This window comes from Serinus canaria, chromosome 1A (assembly GCF_022539315.1).
Source record: "Serinus canaria isolate serCan28SL12 chromosome 1A, serCan2020, whole genome shotgun sequence".
NCBI classification, from domain to species: domain Eukaryota; kingdom Metazoa; phylum Chordata; class Aves; order Passeriformes; family Fringillidae; genus Serinus; species Serinus canaria.
In genome coordinates, this window is record NC_066314.1 from 62701731 (window position 1) to 62722349 (window position 20619).

General features: G+C 39.5%; 1 protein-coding gene across 1 annotated transcript; it reads right to left on the reverse strand.

Annotated features, from left to right (window-relative positions):
* Positions 1 to 470: 470 nt before the first annotated feature.
* NT5DC3 (5'-nucleotidase domain containing 3) lies at positions 471 to 19527 on the reverse strand. Its single transcript, XM_050987525.1, has 14 exons — positions 19278 to 19527; positions 16209 to 16393; positions 14323 to 14397; positions 13795 to 13850; positions 11529 to 11619; positions 9755 to 9892; positions 8394 to 8454; positions 8049 to 8151; positions 7807 to 7908; positions 6726 to 6807; positions 6301 to 6387; positions 4962 to 5102; positions 4539 to 4603; positions 471 to 3443 (listed from the first exon to the last, which is right to left on the reverse strand). The coding sequence occupies exons 1-14, from the start codon at positions 19468 to 19470 to the stop codon at positions 3182 to 3184; spliced, it is 1641 nt and encodes a 546-aa protein (XP_050843482.1). The 5' UTR covers positions 19471 to 19527; the 3' UTR covers positions 471 to 3181.
* Positions 19528 to 20619: the final 1092 nt, after the last annotated feature.

Below are 20619 nucleotides of genomic sequence, written 5' to 3' on the forward strand. Positions count from 1 at the left end.
CAAAATATTAAATATCATAATGAGAACATGAAAAAAAACCCACAAAACAGCAAGAAAAGAAAGGTTCTTTCTGGCAGCAGTAACATCCCCCCAGTCTGTAGGGGCAGGAGGGAAGCCCAGGAAAGCTTTAGTTATCTCTGGGAACTACCCCAGCAGACATTCCCTCAGAACAAGGCAGGGTTTGGCAAACCCAGTGTTGTTGATGCAGCTATTAAGCACAAGGAAGGAAATATAACATGTAAATACACATTCATCTGGATGAAACAAACATACAGTCAATTTCCTCAACTCCTTCCCCTGTCCCCCTACACAAGCCTGCTAGTTTTCAGAGACTTTAGAAAATTTAGAACACAAACTTAAACACACACATCTAGGAGAGTTTTCCCCACAGAATTTTGCAATTGATACAACTCATGTTCTTTCCTTCTTCCCAGTCAATCAAAATATTAAGGCTCACAGAGACCAGAAGATAAAGTCCAAGCATTTATTTTTTGTAATAATCATTAAATATTTTTATCACCAAAAAAAAAAAAAGCTTCACAATTCATTAATCTCTTTTTTTACTGACAGGCTATTCATCTCTGTGTTCTTTATAGACCAGAACAAAAACTTTTTCTTGCTTTGGTGTTCAAATGAACCATACTCCCAAAATTAGTACAGAGACACTGCCCATTAAACATGCCTAAAAAATCTCTTTGAAATCAGTAGCATAAGGTTAAATAGAGCAATGCAGAAAGTGTCAAAGTGAAATCACTAAAAAAATGCAAGGCATTTTTATAAGTTACAAAGCAGCACTTTAGCACTGAAAAATAAATAATACATTTGAATATTCTCACTTAAATTTATATTATATATAGTTGGGTTATTTTAAAGAAACATAACCCTTCAATAACTAACTTTTTAAATTAACTTTTTTCATGCAACATTGTTTATTTCAACAAGTCATGCAATATAAACAATATTTTACTTCAGCTGGCTGTTGCAACATAGCTTGGTAGAGAGGTTTGATTTTAACTTAAGAGAAAGGAAGGGTGAGAGAAGAAAATCTTAAAAAAAAACATGCATTATGTGCATAATATAACCATTCAAGCCAATTAAACTGTTCCTGCTTAACACAGGATGAATGTACCGTGGTTTGGGTGGGTCTTTTTTTTTAACAGTGCATTGAAATCTCTGGAGCATGAGAGATGCCCCATACACGTAACACCAAGTTCACCTGAAGCTGAGCATTAGGATAAAGAACTGAAGGCAAATCAGGATATTTCCATCTTCATATTTCATTATCAAGTTATGCTATATATTTCTTGCACAGCCCCACCAAGTCAACTCCTGATGCAGTCAAACTGACTTCCTGCAACATGTTATCTTTTTATTCCAGCAAAACATCAGGACAGTCAGATGAACTTACTCATTTCAAGTATATTCATCTCTTTAAACACAGGGGTGTTTAAATCACACACTTCAGTCAAGTTTGAAATAGGAGTATAGGAAAAATCATAAAATCTAAACCACCTCTGAGAACTTTGTACTGATTTCAAGCATACAGGAAAACTACTTACAAAATTGTGCAGGCTAATTTACAGTACATTCTTGGCAAACATGCTTTTAAAAACATGAAATATACTGTATATGAAATTCAATCTAGGTACTTGCACATTCAGACAGGTTAAAAAACAAACAAACAAACCAAACCAGAAAACTTTTGGTCAACAAAAGTTTGTTTGCCTGCAATCATGATAGAAAGCAAGTGATATCCCAAAATGAATACCAAATGCTCTATGTTTTGTTAATCACATGCTTTTAAAAACCAAGCCTTTAATAACTAAAATTTGAAAATATTAATTATATTATGCCTTCTAAAGTGGCTGGGGTGGGAAGCACCACTTGAAAAAACAAACATTTCCTTTGGATTCAGAGAAAGGAAATAATTCTTATCTGAAAACAACTATATAGCAGTTCTATAAAGTGCCTCTTTGAGGAAATACATCAACAGATGTTTTCCTTGTGCAAAATAGACATTTTTCAGCTCAAATCTTTGAAACACATATGCTACCCAGAGTTTGTGTTCATGCATTACCTTCACTATCAGTAATTCAATAAAACTTCTAATCTATACCAAAACTATTTTTCTTTATTCAAAATGTGAACCACTCCTAATTTAGCTTTCAGGGCCTGAGCTAAAAACATGTCATCAGAAAACTCAGGGTTTCTCATTTCTTAATTCTTCCTCTGAGTCCTTTTCCCATTGTGCGTGTTTACTTTTGACTCTAGAAGTCCATTACTGAAGGCTATATGAAATACATTCTCTCCTAGGGAACAGCAAAGCCACATTGCATACCACTGGAATAAGACACTGTTTAAAATCTTTAAAAGCAGCATTTAGGATCAAATTGAAGCTTGATAAAGAGATCTGTCTGCACTTTGAAATGCAAAAGCTCTTGAAACTACTATTATTGGAGAGTGGATACTTGAAGTGTTCTGAAACTCAAAAAAAAAAGTACCTAAAAGTTAAGAGAAGGAAGCTGAAGCAGCCCAAGCTACTGCAAGTTTCCACTTTAGGCTCAGGTCCACCTGCAGCCAAGCACAGACATGGCAAGAACAGAAACTGTACAGACAGGAGAAAGAGCCCAGGAGCCTGAGCCCAGTGCAGCAGAGCCAGGGCACTCCAGCCCGTGGCCCCTCAAAGGTAAGGCTCCGTCTGTAGCAGCAAGGAAAGGTAAAAAGTGTGACCATCCTTCTCAGTCTCCCCCTAAGCTGGTTACTAACTTGTATCACTGAATTACTAATACTGCATTTAAACTCTTCCATGCCACAATCCATTGCATGCTCCAGCTGGAGTGCTGAAAAGCAGCAGAAGAGAGAGTCCTGGTATTTCTTTGTAAACCACAAGGCTGCAGATCAAGGTTTTCAATGAACAAGCTAAAACAACCACCCCAGAACAGCAGCAGTCCTCTCCTCCAATGGCCCACTACTAGCTTGGCAGTCCATCATCTCTTCTGTATGTAAGAGGAGTTTTCACATGTCTGAGCAGGAGAGGAGAAAACCAGGTACAAAGCTCATGAGAATAAGTATGAACTACATATAAACCAAAGTAACAGACGTAAGTGACTTAAATAAAATACAAGTACATTCAAGAAAACCAACAGATATTTGTCCATTTTAGAGAACAGCTACCAGGAGTTTATTTGATCTGAACTGTCTCTTGTAGGAAAGGTATTCTGAATGTACCAGTGCACAGCTGGTCTGACCAGCCAGGAAGTTCATGCTGCAAAGGAGTCCTTCTTGGATAAAAGGTGTAATCAGGTTCATAGTTCAAGAGACAGCTCAGTGATGCCATGTAGATATCTGCAAACCTAGAGAGACGTCTCAGGAAGTAAGTTGGATTCTCATCAGTCCTGAATATGCTTCCAAAGTGTGCATTGAAGAAGTTCCTGTTCATCTCCCTGTCCCCCAGAAAGAGAAAACAAAGACAGAGAAGTGAATAGACCTGCACACATCTCTTCACCATCTGGCATCCATAACCTGAAGCAAAGAGATCCTGAAACCTGTTCTATGCATTATTCTCTTCCCATTGCTCTTCAAAACACTAAAATGTGCCACAGAAGTTTTTCACCTCCTGCAGATATACAATCCAGGTCTAGAAACCACAGTTGTGAAGAGCTTCACACACCTCCCACTAGAGATAAGTCGCTTCTGACATCAGAAACATTACATCTCAAGCCTTCCTTTCTAGGAATTGTGAAAGAAGATTTTTGCCTTTATCTAAATATGAAGGTCATTCAATGTTCCAAAGATATAAGACTTCTTAAGCAAAGGCAAAGATTTGGCTTAATGCACACAAAAAGCTTAAACACATCTTGGAATTAAGTTTTGGGCGTTAGTCACTGCCAAGTATCATTCCCATTTCATTTATTCCCACATTTCTGGGGAAGGCTGCTGGTGGTGGTGCAGCTGGCCTTGAAAACTGTGCACTTCACACCCCCTGCATTTAGGGATTTCTTCTTCATGATAATAGATTATTAGGACTCCTAGCCCTATTACCTAACTTTGTGATAAATCCACACTAAATCCAACCTAGAGCAGAGCTCAGCTTCTATATTTTAAGACGTATTACAAGCAATCTGCAGAAATCACATAAAAAAACCTGATGAGGTGACCTAAGCCTTGACAAAGAAATACAATTTTCATTCATGCAGAAGCTGTGTAATCAGCAATGACAGCTGAACACAGAGGGACACAGAAGAATCACAAAGTGAGAGGGAAAGGGATTTAATGAGATATTACCTTTACACACAGAAAAGTTACATCTGTTCTAAAGACAGGGGAAAAAAGGGTCCATATATACAAAGTGTCAGAGGGGAGAAGAGCTGCACAAGTGACAGGCAGAATATTACTTCAAAAAAATTTTATAATATCTGTAACTAACAGGGAATATAAACCAGGGATGGAAAGAAATTGCAAAGAAACCTGTGGAAGATATTGCATAGAACCCTTGGCTACCAAAGCACACTACAAATTCTTCATCCCCTGTGTCTTACCTCATTTCCTTTCTTTCCTTCTTCCATTCTTCTAAGATCATTTGGGAATCAGGATCACGGTGAACCTGAAATGTTAAGTATGGATAACCTGTAACTAAAGATAACTCTGTAAGTAAACCTTTCTATTAATAAACCCTTATCAGCTAACAGGATATGAGCAATAATTCAGAGATCAGTATACAGAACTTATCCATGTGCATTTTAAAGAAACAAAAGCAGGAATTGATCCAGGCTGACCAGTGGAGAAAGAGGACAAGATGTTGAGACAACTCCTATTAACTAAACACACAAATAACTCCATTTATCTACAGTCCAACTCTTCAGCAAGACTGAAAGCACTTGCAAACATCAATGTCCAGCATTTAGAAAGCTGACTGGATCCCTCTGGCTCTCCAGAGCTGATTACACACACAGAGCACAAACCTGCATGTGTTCCAGTAATCCTGTCAAGGTTTGCAGCCAGGTCATGGTTTGAATGTACTTCTCTGTGTTCATGATTTTAATCTCCGATCGTAACTCTGGAATAATCGCACCAGTGCGCCAGCCATGCTTCAGGGTCAAGTCCTATTTACCAAGAATTACAAAATACAGATATTAGTCTTAAAAAGAACTACTTAAAAAGAACAGAATCTGACTATTGTTTATCCCAAAGCAGCAGTAATTTAATTGGTTTTTATGTACAAACAGAAGTATGAAACAGTGGGACTTAACTGTGCCAATGGACAATAGAATTTAATTTCAGATTAAGCATCAAATCCCACATTTTTGAAGAGAGAGAAATGAAGAACACACAAGAACTTGCAAATAAACACCAATTCATTAGGTTTAAAACAAACACCAGAAAATGCCTCTGTAGATGAAAGCTCTGCTGCTGCCAGCAGTACCTGCAAGAACTGTGTGCTGGGTTTGTGCTGGTTACCCACACACCCAGCTGACAGAGGACTACAACCAGGAGCTATTCAAGCTGCTCCTGACAGGTACAACACAAGGCAGCTGCCACCAGTGCTCTCCTCTCCATTGTGCCAGAGTGGAACAGAACTGCATCCTCCTTCTTGGCCCTCAGTCTTCTGAAGCACCCAATGTTACTGTTCTTTTTAAAAGCAGACTGAGGGAAAAATGTAAACATCTGCTGCTGCTGAAACACATTACAAAAGCTTGGAGTGGAAAAGTCACATCCAGGCATTCAAAAGGAATCAATTACAAAAGAGCCAAGTGGTGCTCACTTACCCTGAAGTAACAATTAACAGAGCATTTGTTCATAAGGTGGCAAAAAAAAAAAAAAAAAAAAAAAAAAAAAAAAAAAAAAAAAAAAAAGCCTGGAGAGTGGGGATACAAATCAGAGCAAGATCTTGGGAAGAACATTCACAATTAGTGACAGGAAGATTAACTCCAACATTCAAAACAGCAGTTCATTCAGCTGTCATCCAAGTCAGGCATATCCTGTACATTTGGATATCTGTGTTTACTCTCTAGTACATCTGACATAATCAGTATCTGGATCAGGAATACAACCTCATGCATTCCTGACCACAGTTAGTAAACAACTTAAATGTTACAAGTCAGGTGGAAAATATGGTTGGCATTTTACAGCACCAAGGTTCCTTGCTGAAAAAAAAAAAGGCAATATGACTTAACAACCAATTTTTTTTGTATTTTAAAATATCATATGAAAGTGTGTTACATTGAATAACTGCAGAGGAAGAGAGGAAAACTAACAGAAAGCCTCGTTTTTTCTCTGATTTTGGGAAAGCAAACTACTTACTGCCAAGTCACTGTATATGTGGTCACCAAAGTAGAGAACCTTAGAGCCCCTCCAGCCAGTAAGCTTCAAAAATTCATACAAGTTACCCTGCAGAAATAATGACACAGACATTGGAGCAGCATGTGACTTGCACCTTCACAGGCATGAAAAAGGAACTTAGTACACCACTACTAATATTTCATAGCACAAATCTTGTCTTCAGTTTATACACTAAGAATCCCAAATTTTACAGGTGATTTCAGTGACAGCAGCACTTCAAGAGACAATGACACACGATACCAACAATGAATTTGTACAACTTCAGATGTTAAAACAACTCTCTTAAACAATGCACCTGCATTTTAGAAACCTTTATATCCAAAGAAGCTGGGGATTCTAGGAAATAGGTATGAAATTTCAACATGAAGAGTCTATTGAAAGCATACCTGTTTGTATATCTGGCCTTTCTGCAGCTTGTGAATCTTGTCCCAGAGCAAGACTCCCCTTTCATTCACCTTCCGAAATGGTCTAAAATAAACATGCAATTGTTATGCTGCTGTAAGAATCCTGACACTTCTTAGGAAATTAAAGTACTAGCATTAAAATTATTCATTTCTCAAAAGGAAAAAAAATCTCTAGCATCTGAATTTTGTAAGAGAAAAAGCAAAACTCCAAAACTTCCACTTTAACCAGTGAAAAGCAATGTAACTTTCCAGTATACCTATGACATTATAAACACAGTTTGAGAAAAACTGCTGAGAAGGAAGAAAGGGACCCCAGGCAGAAGAGAAGAAACAGCATGAGTTGTCTGCCACTAAGGAGGAGAGAACACAAAAAAATAGATGTGTACGACTCTTGCCCAATCCCTCAGCTTGCAAACCTGGACAACTGAAGATGAGAGAGTGAGAGAGCACAGGACTGGAGACAAGACATATAGCAAAGATCTTTTTAAAATCAAATGCAAAAAGTAAAGGGAAAATAATCCCATCTCCCTCTATCTTACTTTCAAATCATAAGCACACATAAAGGAAAAGGTTTTTTTCAAGGGTTAAAGTAGGGCATACACACTAGAGATGTGTTTACTTAATCACAACTAGTCCAAATATTCCAGTCTGTCAGCGAGCCAGATGTCTTTTAAATATCATGTGTGATGAAAAAAAAAAAACAAACCCAGAAGCAATGGAAGACATTTCCAGATAAGGGTCTAATTTGAAAGGCATCAAGACTTCTCAGGTTTATTAGGAAAGAAGCACACTTCAACATGCAAATAAGAAGTTAAAAATGGCTTCTGTGGCCCTAAGTCACTCCAGTACAATTGGGACAGCTCCTAGAACTTTCTTAGGCAAAAAAGGGTAAATATTTAGACTTCAGCATTGGGTGTTGCTGCATTTTGTAATGACTTTACCCAGGATTTCATAAAATATGATTTCATTTTACATTGCAGCCAAAGGAAAATACTTCCTAACACACTCTACATCCTTATATGGAAGAGATGCTTGAATCAGTCTTTACTGATTAAACACCCACCTCCGCTTATCATTGAAAAAGTTTGGTTTTTCAGCCTGGACAATGACCACATCAAAGAGATCCCTCCAGTCCTTGCCAACGATGAACTTCATGCCTTTGTCCCTAAAAAGGACAGAGGAATATTAACAATTAACTGTAGCAAGGTGCAGTTGCCTGTACAATAAAATGAATTATACTAGAAAACCTCATCTTCCCCATCCTTTACAAATGCATAGTTAAAGAGTAAACAACTGCTCACGTACACAAAGCTGCTGGGACTGTTTGTGATGAGAAACATCTTCTTGCCATGATCAGCCAGCTTTGCTAATACTGCACGAGTTTGTTCAGCATAGCAGATGTATTTCTCTGTGAGAATTGGGGAAAACACAGCATTAATTGAGAAAACTCTTGTGAAAAACTTTGTATGCATTCAACCAAGAGCTCCGAACAGCTTAACAGTGTGTTTACACTTAAACACACCTTTGACAAGTGGGAATAAGTCGTTCAAATTTTAGAAATTTAGAATTGTAATCTTTAAATATGGAAGCCAGAAAAATCATGTACTATCAGTAAGAGAAGCTTTGATAGATTATACCATTAATACTTACCAATATCTGCTTCAATTGCTCTGTACATTATTCCTTTGATATGAACATCCCTGATTGAATCCTGTGAGGAAAGCAACAATCAGTAAAGAACTTCATCTTTTCAAGTGTTCACCAAATAGCAATAGTAATTTGTTTTTAAAACAACTCACTTCCAAACACTTCCAACTTTACAGAAATGCCATGTTCAATATAATTATATATATATATATATTATATATATATATATATATAATTTATATAATATGTGTACGTGTGTATATCCATATATATGATGCTACCACTAGACAAAGACTGTTTCTCTTCTGAGAAATTAACTTCATAATTTTGGGAAGTACAAAACGATATAGCAGAGGGGCACTTTTACATAACTGTGAAAGGTTACTCAGGAGGGTTAAGTGAAAGCCCTCTGCAGAAGCAGAGTCATCACAGATTTCCAGTGACCTTTGGAGCAAACACATTCCTTTCCCCTTCCAAAAAAAAAAAATATTTGTACATCTGACAGATTTTAGATTATAATCACTCACAAATGCCCTGATTATTTACATAAGAAATTTATGAACAGATTAAAGAAGTTAAATGTTTGAACAAAGTACTTAGAAGGCACTCTGGAGGCATTTAACAGCTCTCCTGAGCCAGCTCTGCACCAGACACCTTTGTTTAGAACAGTGGTACTGCCATTTTGATGCTCACTCAGGGTATGTCCTCAAAATCCTCAAAAAATATCACTATAGGGTTTCCAAAATGCTTGTAATGCTGAATAGTACAGAAATTTCTCTACATGCTTCAGAGAAACCACAAGAAATGGCCTTCTCCATGTAACATAACCATGACATAAGATTATCTCCTCTGCAGGACACATGCAGGAATCAAGAGGGTCAAATTACTCTAGACTAGTACTAGAGCTTATCTGGAGGAGAAAGAGGTAAATAGGGAAAAGAGATAGCAAATGATTGTACACTAGCCAAAATGAAAGCTCCAAACTGGAATTCCCTATAGCCTCTTACATTCTGTATAACCTAGTAATTCCCTGATAGTGAGAAAAAAAGATATGCTGAACAACATTCAAAAGAACTTTTATCACCTTACAAGATCTTCACTTTCCCCTATTCACCTTCAAACCTACAAAAAGAGCAAAATTCCTAGAATGCCAACTGTCAAATCAATTTCAGTCTATTCTTTTCCAAACTCTACCTTAATTCTACTTATATTTTTATGGTTGCATACCCATAATTGCTCCATACTAAACCTAAAGCAAGGTATTTCACTGAGGCTAGCACAACAGGTAAAAGCTTCCTGAAGTGCTCACAGAGAAGACACATAAATATACAAGTTTATCCAAATCTTCAAAGCTTGACATCTACCTTGACATCTTTGTACAGATGAACAGGTTCATAGTCTATGTTGTTTTTCAGAAAATATTCATTCACACAAGAAAGGAGTGTCATTTCTGGCAAGGAAAATATATCCATGAATTGCTTCATTGTATTTCCTTGTGAGCTCTACAGTAATGGGAAGAAAAGGAAAGAAAAAACAAAGTCAGGTATTTCCCAGATTAGAACACTTTTGTTTGTTCAGTATAACAGTATAATTTCAGCTTAGTTGCACTATTCAGCTTTTGCCATCCCTCTTCACATGGCTAAAAGACTGCTTTTCAACTAAGACCTTCGATAAAGTTATCTCCAACAAAAGTGTTGTGAATAATTCTTCAAATAAATCCAAATCATTACTCTTAAGAATGGTATTTTAATTCATAAAACAAGATAGTGCTCAGCTAAAAGCCTTCACTTGAGAAGTCTGCACTTCTGCAAACAAGAAGCACTGAGGGATGAGGGGTGGAGGTTTTCTTAGTTTGAGGGGTTTTGTAGTAAGTGGAATACTAATTAGGATTGCAAACCAATTTACCTCCTCGAAATGAGATAATAAAAAGATGGAAGGTTCTACAATAGTAATAGAGGAAGAGATTTCTAGTCTGCAAAAGCTGTTGTAATTATAACAATAGCTATGTTTCACAGAAGTAGAAAATCCCATTATATAACAGCAAACACAGCCCAAATACCTCTCAGTAAGAAGGGAGAAGCAAGAAGCTCAGCATCAGAATAACAAAGAGCAGAGGTTGCAAGGGGCTGCTGGAGATCTTGTCCAAGCCCCCTGCTCAAGCAGGGCCACCTGGAGTCAAGTGCCCAGGACCTTGTCCAAATGGCTCCTGAGTATCCAACAACAGAGACTCCACAGTCCCCTGGGCAAGCAGCCTGTGGCACTGCTAGGTCAGCCTCACAGCAAAGGAAGCATTTCCTAATGGTCAGAGGAAACCTCCTGTGTTTCAAGTTGTGTCCTTTGCCTCTCATCCTGCCACTGTCCTAAGATCAAAGAAAGTATAGATCTAAACAGACCAAGGCATCCCACTGGGAATGCCAGAGTGATATTCACAACTGATGCAGAGACTAGATTAAGGAATTCTAGATTCAGCTCCTTAAAATAAGAACAAGAATAATAAAATGTTCCTCATCATAAAGAAGGGCTTTTCATGTCAACATGAAATTAACATCTGGACATTAAAAGGGGTGAAAGAAACTTGGCTTTTTAGCAAAAAGTCATCTTCACCCTTCATTTGAGAAAGAGGAAGCAACCCACCAGAGGAAAAAAACAAAAGGAACTTTATTGGCAAAGTTTAGTATTTAACATAGAAGTTTCATCTTTTATCACTCATCTTTTGTCAAATCCTCTTACTTTGACTCTGCCAGGTTGCATGCAGGAGCTGTCTCCACACATTTACTTGCTGCTATACCAGCTAAGCCATCAGACCACCAGGAAAAAGTAAAGTACATGAACCAGATATGGTTCATTTGCCAGCCTTTATCAGAATCTGTGTGCAACACTGAGCAAGTCACTTGATTTTCTGTGTTCCACCACTCTGTCTGTATGACTTGGTAAGGGAACAGTCAGAGAATAAACTACAGCAAGAAGGAGAGAGAAAAGCAATTTGTCACTTTGATGGCAAATTTCCCATATAGCATTAAACTCAATCATATATTGAGAAAATATAACTGCTACTTATATAATGAGAACAAAATTTAAACACCACCACCCTCATGCCAAAAAACTTCAATCAATTTAAAGACCCTTTTGTGGTTTTACCTTTCCATAAAAGTCACTCATTTGCTCTAAAGGGACATGGGAACCATCATACATTGCAATGACTTCTTCATCTGGGACAACACTGAGGCCTCTGGAAAGAAACACTAGCTTTAGTTCAAAAGTCAGATTAAAATTTTCAAGTAATCACCAAACCCTGATAGATTAACACTTAGATCTGGATCTTATTAAAACCCTAATAATGTCACATGAACGTTTGTGTTTTAAGTTAAAACAGCACCTTTCCTTACCAAACCTGTAACATTTTAACAGGCTCATGCACACAAAACACATTCCAATTTTAAGTCCCTTCTACTTTCTTATGGGAAAACAACTTATTAGTGCCCATTAAAGCTATGCCTTAAGGGTTTTTTTTAGAAGTAGTTGGAACTTCCAGTTTCTTAACACAAAGTAATTCCTCACGCTGCCTTTTTTTCTTATATGGCACTGATGATATGATCGTGCTTAAATCAGATTATTCTGCACCATGTCCTTGAAGATTTAAGGGAGTGAAAAATATACACAACCTTTACCTAAATAAGAATTTCTTTTTAAAGGTATGAACAGTTCAGCTTCCCAAAATTTAAAACTACTTGAAGGATGGTTGTTAATTAAAACATTCAAATAAAACAACAAATGGGGAAGAAGGAGATAACATTTCCCCAGAGTTTATAAACTATTAAGAGAGTACAGGCTTTAGTTTGGTTTTGAATGTTTACAGCATCAAGCATCTTGCACTAAAGCATCTAAAAGACTGCAGGCATGCAAATATCCTCATCAGAGGCCACAGAAGTGTTGATATTTTACTCAGGATTGAAAAAAACAACCAGTAATGCAAACCAGATCAGCTGGACTCCTTTTTCCAAACTTACTTAATGATTGTCTTGTAAAACAGACAATTATTTCTGTGCCTCCCTTTCTTGGTCTGACCAAGAAGAGTTGCCAGCATTAAAATAAAAATAAATTAATTCACAAGCCTAGTGCTTTCAGTGCTTAGAGTCCACACCAGCTTTGCAGTGGAAAGGCATGATCCATGAACTTCCTTGGGGATTTTGTGGTGGCAGAATCCTGCATTAACCAGTTCTTTTACTGCACTTGTCTCCATGCACCAATTGGGACTCAACTCTGAGCTGCTGCTGGCAGAACTCCAGCATTCAAGCTGGTCTTGTGCACCAACAGAGCAAATAATACTTGGGGTTTGTAACATCAATAGTTCAGCATCCCCCCTTCCACAGCAGCAAGCACAAAGAAATGCAACCAAAATATAAACCAGATACCAAGTAACAGCACCAGAACTGAGGAGGTCCCTTCTGGTCTACAGACAGCTATGCTAAGTGCTATTTGAATACTGCTAGAGAAAACACTTGTGAATCAGCAGCTACTTAAGCACAAATCAACAGAGGACAGTGAAAGCCACAGTGTAGAGATGACTGCCTAGGCAAAGCTGTAGATTACTTCTACCACTAGTCTCACAGTCCTGACACAGTTCCCAGTGCAGCTGTATAACCACACATCATCCTGACATCAGCTCTCATGGCCCTCAGCCTCTTTTTATCTTCCCTCATCCCTGCACAGGTGTTTGAGGAAACAGCACGAAGGTCAGATGCAAACCATCATTTCCAGAGCACATCCCCTTCTGGACCCAAATTTGGGTGTTCTGTTCTCATGGTAGGTGGGAGAACACAACTAAGAGGGCAACAGATTAAACTTGGGTAAAAGTCTTTTTGTCCAATGACTTTAAGGAAGGTGGCCTGGCTTCTTGTCTACTTTAAAGTCTGGTACCAAGTGTGGTGCAAGTTGATTTGGTTGATGTGCCAAACTTAAAAGCTCTATGCAAGCACAGCAGGACCTCTCAAGTGTCTCCACAACCACACCAAAGTCATGCTATCAGGTACCCTGTAACAATTATTTACATAGAAAGCAACAGCAGAGAAGTCATCAGGGTATTTTTAGATGTCTTTCAACACAATTTCACAGCCGGAAACAAAGTGAGTCAGCACTATGTGACCAACCAGCTTGCCAATTCTGCCAGGGCTGATCTGGGGAATCAGCTGGGCTGGATCAGGCAGTCCATGTGTACACATCTGTGTGTACACACAGAGATGCAAAGAAAACCCCTTCCAGCAAGGCCAGGATGCTCATTCATGTGTGGGGTCATCAGGGCATGGGTCCTGGTAAGAATCCAAGCTGTACACTAATAAACGCAGTTAAAAGAAACAAAAAGTAAAAGCACTCATTGTTATTATAAAGAAAAAATAACTTTACCCACCTGTAAACTGTTCCCAGCTGAATATAATGAAAAGCATCAATCTTCATTAATAATGCCTAGCAAGTAAAAAGAAAAAAGAAAGTAATTTTTATTGCTTCAACTATTTGACACGAAATTACAAAAGTCAAAGCAATTTTACCTATAACTTTTCTGCCTCAAGAACACCTGAGCACTCTCCTTGCAACTTCCTTCACAGCTTCCGAAATACTTTTATCAATGACTTTTACCTAGTTTTATCCTGTTGCACCCTAAGTTGTCTTTCCCCACCCACCATAAGGACAAAATGCCCAAAACATTATCTACTTAAGCGCCATTTAAAAAAATAGAATTATTCTTATTGATGATGTTAATAATAATAGCATAATAACAATAATAGTAATAATAAAGAATAAAGACTGCTATGAAAAACATGAAAAAAAATCCTTACACATCAATGCAGAGTAAAAAGTTGAAAGGCTTAAGAGCTCTCTATTTTTCTGGATATGTTCTCAGCACTACATAACTCACCACAAAGTTATTTATACATACCCGGTGCACATCATAATGAAGCCCTCTGATGGCAAAATTGGGATCATAATCGTATTTTCTTATTTCTGCAGGATACTAAGAAAAGAGCAATGATTTGATTTTAAAACTATAATCAAAACAATAATTTTTTTTCTGCAGATTTTTAAAAGTCTAAGTTTTCTATGCTTCTTATTTGCTGTAATCATTTAGGAGAATTTGTCATAGGCTGGTGAGATTTGCAGGAACATATGTGTGCAAGACAAGTCAAACATTTTTTCAAAATCCAAAGTCATTGCTTTAAATCTAAGGCCATCCTGGTATCTGAAGTTGGACATTCAGGTAGTCTGTAGTAATTACCTTTGAACATTAGCCTCTTGTTCAAAAAAGTTAATTTAATATATTTTTACATTCAATACATTCTTCATACATTAAAAAATTCATTTAGAGGCATGCATGAACTGATGTCTGTACTCTTCCCTCAGGTCTTTATATATAGTTAGGTAGCTCACTCCATTATATGGTGTGAGCTGTAGTCTAACATTTTTCAGTACAAGCCCATTATCAGACAACTGTAATTTTGTCCTGCTGTAAACACAGGTTGCAGGAAAAGAAATGTCAGGTGCATGTCTTGGGCTAAGGGCTTTGTTCACCTGTTTTTAAAGGGTGAAATACTTCAGTAGTTTCAACAAGGCCTGAGAAAACTATTATTTCTTTGATTAAGACACTGAAAGGCAGTCCTTCATTCTCCTCCCACAAGTTACAGCAGCCTTGGAACCAGACATTGTTTTTCACCCTCTCTACAAGAGTCTCCATACATATAAGGCTAATTTACAAGCCTTCAGGGGAAAAGTGCATTAGGCAGCTTCAAGAGAGCCTCTAGCTACTTTATAAGAAATAAACTGTAATTTCCCCCCATGGGTTTTTCCCATGAACCATGTAGCTTTAAAAAAGTATATTTACACATCCCACAGAAACTGCTATCAAGACATGCCAAAATTGCAAGGGGGTAAAGCTGTGTGTGCTTGTAGCACCCATGAAGTTTTGATTGGTCTTCCAAGGATATTTATAGGTGTTTATAAATAGCTCCTAACCTTTAGATTCAAATACGAAAGTAGAATAACACCACGCATTCAGATTTAGGTTGTATAAAAATACACAAGCAGCTTAATTAACATACTCCATGGACTTTCTGTCTTTTCCTTTCCTGCAAGTCCTACTGTTTAATTAATTTTGCTTCTTTTAGTCCACAGATTTTTTTCAGTCTTTATCCCAGAAATACCTTCAGTTTCCTCAGCCCCCCATCTCCCCCTCCACTTCCCGAGACGTGGGAGCTTTTCCCATCCCCAAACTAGACAAGAAGCAGCTCCAAACTGCCTGGATGTCAAGCTGTCACCAATGCAAGAACACTGCATGGAGAGGCAGGAGGGCAGTGCTCTGACCTGAACACTTCCCTGTATCCAGGCTCTGATCACTGCACACGCTGCCCCTTCAGCCAAGGCACAAGCCCTCAGTGCAATCAAAACCCTGCTGTGTAGTCCAGCTAAAAATATTTCACAGGGAAATTAATCACTGCACTCACAGCAAGGGATGAAACACAGTAATGGTAACTTCTAAGTTTCTTATTTATTAACGTGACTCCAATAAATGACAATCAGGAACAAACAACAAACTGCGCACCCACATTGAAAGATAAGACAAATATCCTTAACAGACTGCTCTCTACTCAAAACTGCAGCTGAGAATAAAACAGGGCTTCTGTTGTGAATATCTAGCTGTTGTACAGAATGTGCTATAAGGGAGCCAAGCTAGGACTGAGGCATGAAAAGATGATTCATGCCTCTCAGTCAAAAACCATTTATAATACCCTTTATTCATAAGTGTATTGTTATTCCAATAATTTTACTTACCCGATGCTCATTAATAAGAAGATCTCGAGCAGCATTGAATATGAGCGTGTGCAGATGTTTAGAATAAAAGACCAGGGTGTAGTCATAATCAAACCCATAAATTTCAATGTCTGACAGGCTCATTTCATTGTTTGAAAAAATAGCATCTGGATTCAGCATGTTGCTCATAATTGAGGGAACCAATTCTGTGAACAGGGGAGAGGAAAAAAAGTTATACCAGCCTTGTACCTTAATTTAAATGAAGACACAGAAATCCATTAGCAATTGCTAACTATAGAGAAATGATGATAGAAACTATCAAACTAATTCACACTAACCTAGTTGTTAACAATATGATGCTGTTGAACATACTGTCCCTAACTGGTCTTGGTGATCCACAGGTTTTATTCCAAGTAAGCTTTTCTCTGTAGTCCAAGTTTGAAGAGAAGATGCATTTTGGCATCTTGCTTATCAGAGAACACCAGACATAAGTTTTTGCTACTCCAGTAGCAAATTTTTGCTACTCCATTTATTATTGTTTTTGAATAGGAATTTGGAGTTGAAGAATATTATTATATTATTACTACTACTAGTCTAGGAGCCTTGTCTTCTGCTCCCATTACTTGGTCCAGCTCCTGCCACTGAAGAAGAACTGATATTGTTCTAATTTGATATTGCTTTAATTTTTGCTTCACCATTTCAGGGTTATCACATTAATCAGTTTCAGCTCACATGAATAAACTATACGTGACTGTGTACATAGCAACTATTACATACACATTATGCTTATTAACCTCCCAGAGAATCAGAAAACCAAAAATATTCTGCTTATTTTCTACACAAACACACAGAGTGTGCAAATCACTTCCATTTTTAAGAGTATGTTTCTGTTGATATTTGATTTAAAAAGTATACTGACTGAGAAATTAAAACTGTGATATAATAAGTCCAACACCAATGTCAGTACTAAGCATTGAGAGTGTTTATATTTCTTGTTTACAAAACTTGAGAGAGCAACATTAGGAGGTTAAACTCTAGTCTCCTGGCAGCATAAAACATGAGCATGTTTTCCTTCCTTCCTTTCCATATACTGTCTTTATACTCCAGACTTCCCTACCAGTGGAAAAAAAAGGGGAACGTTCATCTTAAATCTGTGCTTGGAAAGGCAAGTTTTAAAGGGAATATGCTTTGTTTGGTTACTTTCCATATAGGTTTAAACGGAATTGACCAAGATTCTCTAAAAACCCTCAGCTCTGACAGATCCCTACACCCTCCAACACTGAAAACATCTCAACAAGGCAGGTAGGTGTGGGGACTTCAGAGGCAGACACCCAAGTCTTTTAAGAGGGGAAAAAACCCAAATTCACTGAGTTTAATTCCAAACTTCAAATAAAGCCCAACAATCAAATCAAATACAATTTGACGTGCTACGATTAAGGCAAATAGTCCTACTATATTCCTATTCCTCTACAGAAAGGGCCATGGAGCATTCAACTAACTTGAAGTCATAAGCACAGTTTTTAATCAACTTCCAAAATCACATTACAACACCCATTTCTGTATTAGAAAGTAGTTTTTCAAATGCCAATTGTGCAGCTTGGTGAGTCAACACTTGTTTTAAAAATAAAGATATTTATGAAGCCATATATAGAAAAAAAGATACTTCAGCTCAAAACTAGCTTGACTGGTGGCTGTCTGAAAACAGACAGTATGAACAGTTGGCAGCTATTAGACATTCTGGCCAGCAGACAGCATCACAAGTGCTATAAGCCTTGGGTCAAAAAACAGGAGAGCCTTCCAGCCTTGTCATCTCGACATCATAACTAACTGAAATATCATATACTTGAAGCCATCGGGTGACTTACTTGTAATATAATAGCCTGAAATATTCTAGAAGCAGTTGCCTCATCTTTTGCCAGCTCACACCCACTGGCCAACTTATTTTCTCACAACATTACCCTACCTCAGCTCCTAAGTATTATTTGGGTGTGGTTTAGAACAAGAGAAAGTTAATTCCAAAAACAGGAAAATAAAAAATAGATTCAAAATAAAATGGACGTCCCTTCTTCATATCCCTTATCTCACCCTCCAAAGCCCACAGACCTCTCTTGAGATCGCTAACATAGCTTTTAATTTCACTTCTGAAATGCTGACGCTATTCTACATTCATAAATGCTTTGCTTGCACCCAGTGCTGTGAAGTCCCAGTTCACATTCAAGACTCCTAAGTGCACGAAAACACAATAATTTCTTTCTTTATAGGCAAAAGAAGCAAGCTAAAGCATTATCCAATGCCACTACAGGACACGCTCTTCCCCATGGCATTATAGAAGACACTTGGCCTCTTTTTCTTCCAGCTCTCAGAAAAGACCACACTTTCAAGCAAGTATTATCTTGGTAATTCTCTTCCCATCGGAGAAAGGGCAGAAGCAACTATTTTGGTTGCTTTTTCCCTTAGCTTTTTGCCTGGATGGGCTGCAGACCAGGGCTTCCCAGTCTTGTAAGTTTTCTGTACATTTCACAATGCCTCACACAGCGTTAGAATGGAAACATATGCAAAAATAAGACTCATCCAAAACTTCAGAGAATTTTAACTTTTTGGAAAAGCAGTCTATTTAAGAATAGTTACTTTGTGTATATATATAACAGCCATCAATGAGATGACCAGCTTCTTGAATTTCCTTCTACGTTTGGTTTCCTACACTCCACACACCTCCAAACCTGCCGCTATTCCCGGCCCAAGACGCGCTGTCCCAACGGCGCTGCGAGAGCCGCGGCCCCGCACGGCCGATGGCGTGAGGGGCTGAGCGCTCCCTCCGAGGGGAGGACGAAGGGGCTGCCGCCTCCACAGCCCGGGTCCCCGCTGGCCGGCCCCCAGGACCCACCGGCGAAGGCTCTCCCCGCGCTGCCGCTCCGGCCCTGGGCACAGCACGGCAGCGGAGCCGCAGCGGGACGGACCCGCGCCTCGGCCCCCGGACCCTTCCCACTCCCCCACAGGCTTCGCCCTTGCTCCGCTCCCAGCCGCCACCACAGCTCCGCTCCGGCCCGCGGAGGGGGAGCCGCGCCGCTGCCGCCCGCGGGCGCTGCTCACCCTTGGTGACCCTCTTGGCCTCCTTGTAGCGCGACCACAGGTAGCTCTTCATGTCGGGCGACGGCTGCTGCTGCTGCTGCGGGGCCACGGTGCAGAGGGGAGCGGCGCCCGCGGCGGGCAGGACGCGGCCCCGCCGCCCGCCCGCGCCCGCCCTGCCCGCCGCCAGCAGTGCCCGCGCCGCCACCGCTGCCATGCTCCGCGCTCAGCCTCACCGAGCCGCTCCGCCACCGCCGCCGCCGGCTGAAGTCACTTCCTTGGGCCCCGCCCCGGGCTGGAGGCGGGCCCGGCCCCTCAGGTAGCGGCGGGAGGCTGGGCTTAGCCGGGCCTCGGTGCCCAGAAGCGGTGTCTGAAGAGCGGAGCGCGGCCGGTGCGGCCCCGCGGGCTCAGCCAGGGTGGCTGGGCCCCGCGTCTCCCATCTGCCGTCCCGAAGAGGGAAAGCAGCGTCCCCCCCCCCCACCGGCATGGGCAGCGTTTAATCTGTGCTGCTGAGCCAGGCCAAGGGGAGCAAACCCCGACCTCGTGGCTCTGCTGTGCTCGGAGCTGTCTGGGATTCTTTCACCACAAGCCCCGCATCAACAGCAAGTGTTTACTTCTCCAGCCCGCTTGCACTTCCGAAGTACTATGTACACCTTCTTACATCTGAACATAACAAGCTCATAACACAAGCTGCAAGTAAAATACAGACGTTCTGTTGCTGTTTTGAGGCCCTCATGTCCCTGTGAAGCACTGGCCACTCATCGCTGTAGACCCTGGCAGTCTAAGAATTTGAGCCATATCTACTATACTTGGAGAAAAAATAAAAATTAGATGATGCATGGATGAAGAAGAACCAGACCAGTCCACTGCCACAGTGAACTGGTTACAACTCCACATGCAGAATTCCTGGTGTGCTCAGAAACTTTTTACAACAAAAGGAACATATTCTTTTTCCAGTACAGTAGACATTGAATACAAGTTGTTCTTATTTCAAGAAGATCTAGATAGCCCATTGTCACTTATGTCTGGAAGTTACTCAGCCGTTCTTCTCCATCCATCTCAAAAAAAAACCCAAAAAACAATCCTATACAAAACTGAAGGATTTCAGACAAAATCCTACTTTTTTTTTTTTTTTTCACAAAGAATGACTGTTATCTTGTTTTTACAGGCATAACCACAACAAACTAAAAGAAAAAATAATCAACTTTGGATTTGAAAGTGTCTGTCAGTAGCTATGTATTCTGTACTTCCAACCATGGCTGAGTTCTTGACTGACAGTAAAATTATTACAATGGAGATTGCCAAAAGTCTTATTAGGACTTCCCAGGCTTGGTTATTGGTGGAGACCAGACACAGCTTTCAAAGT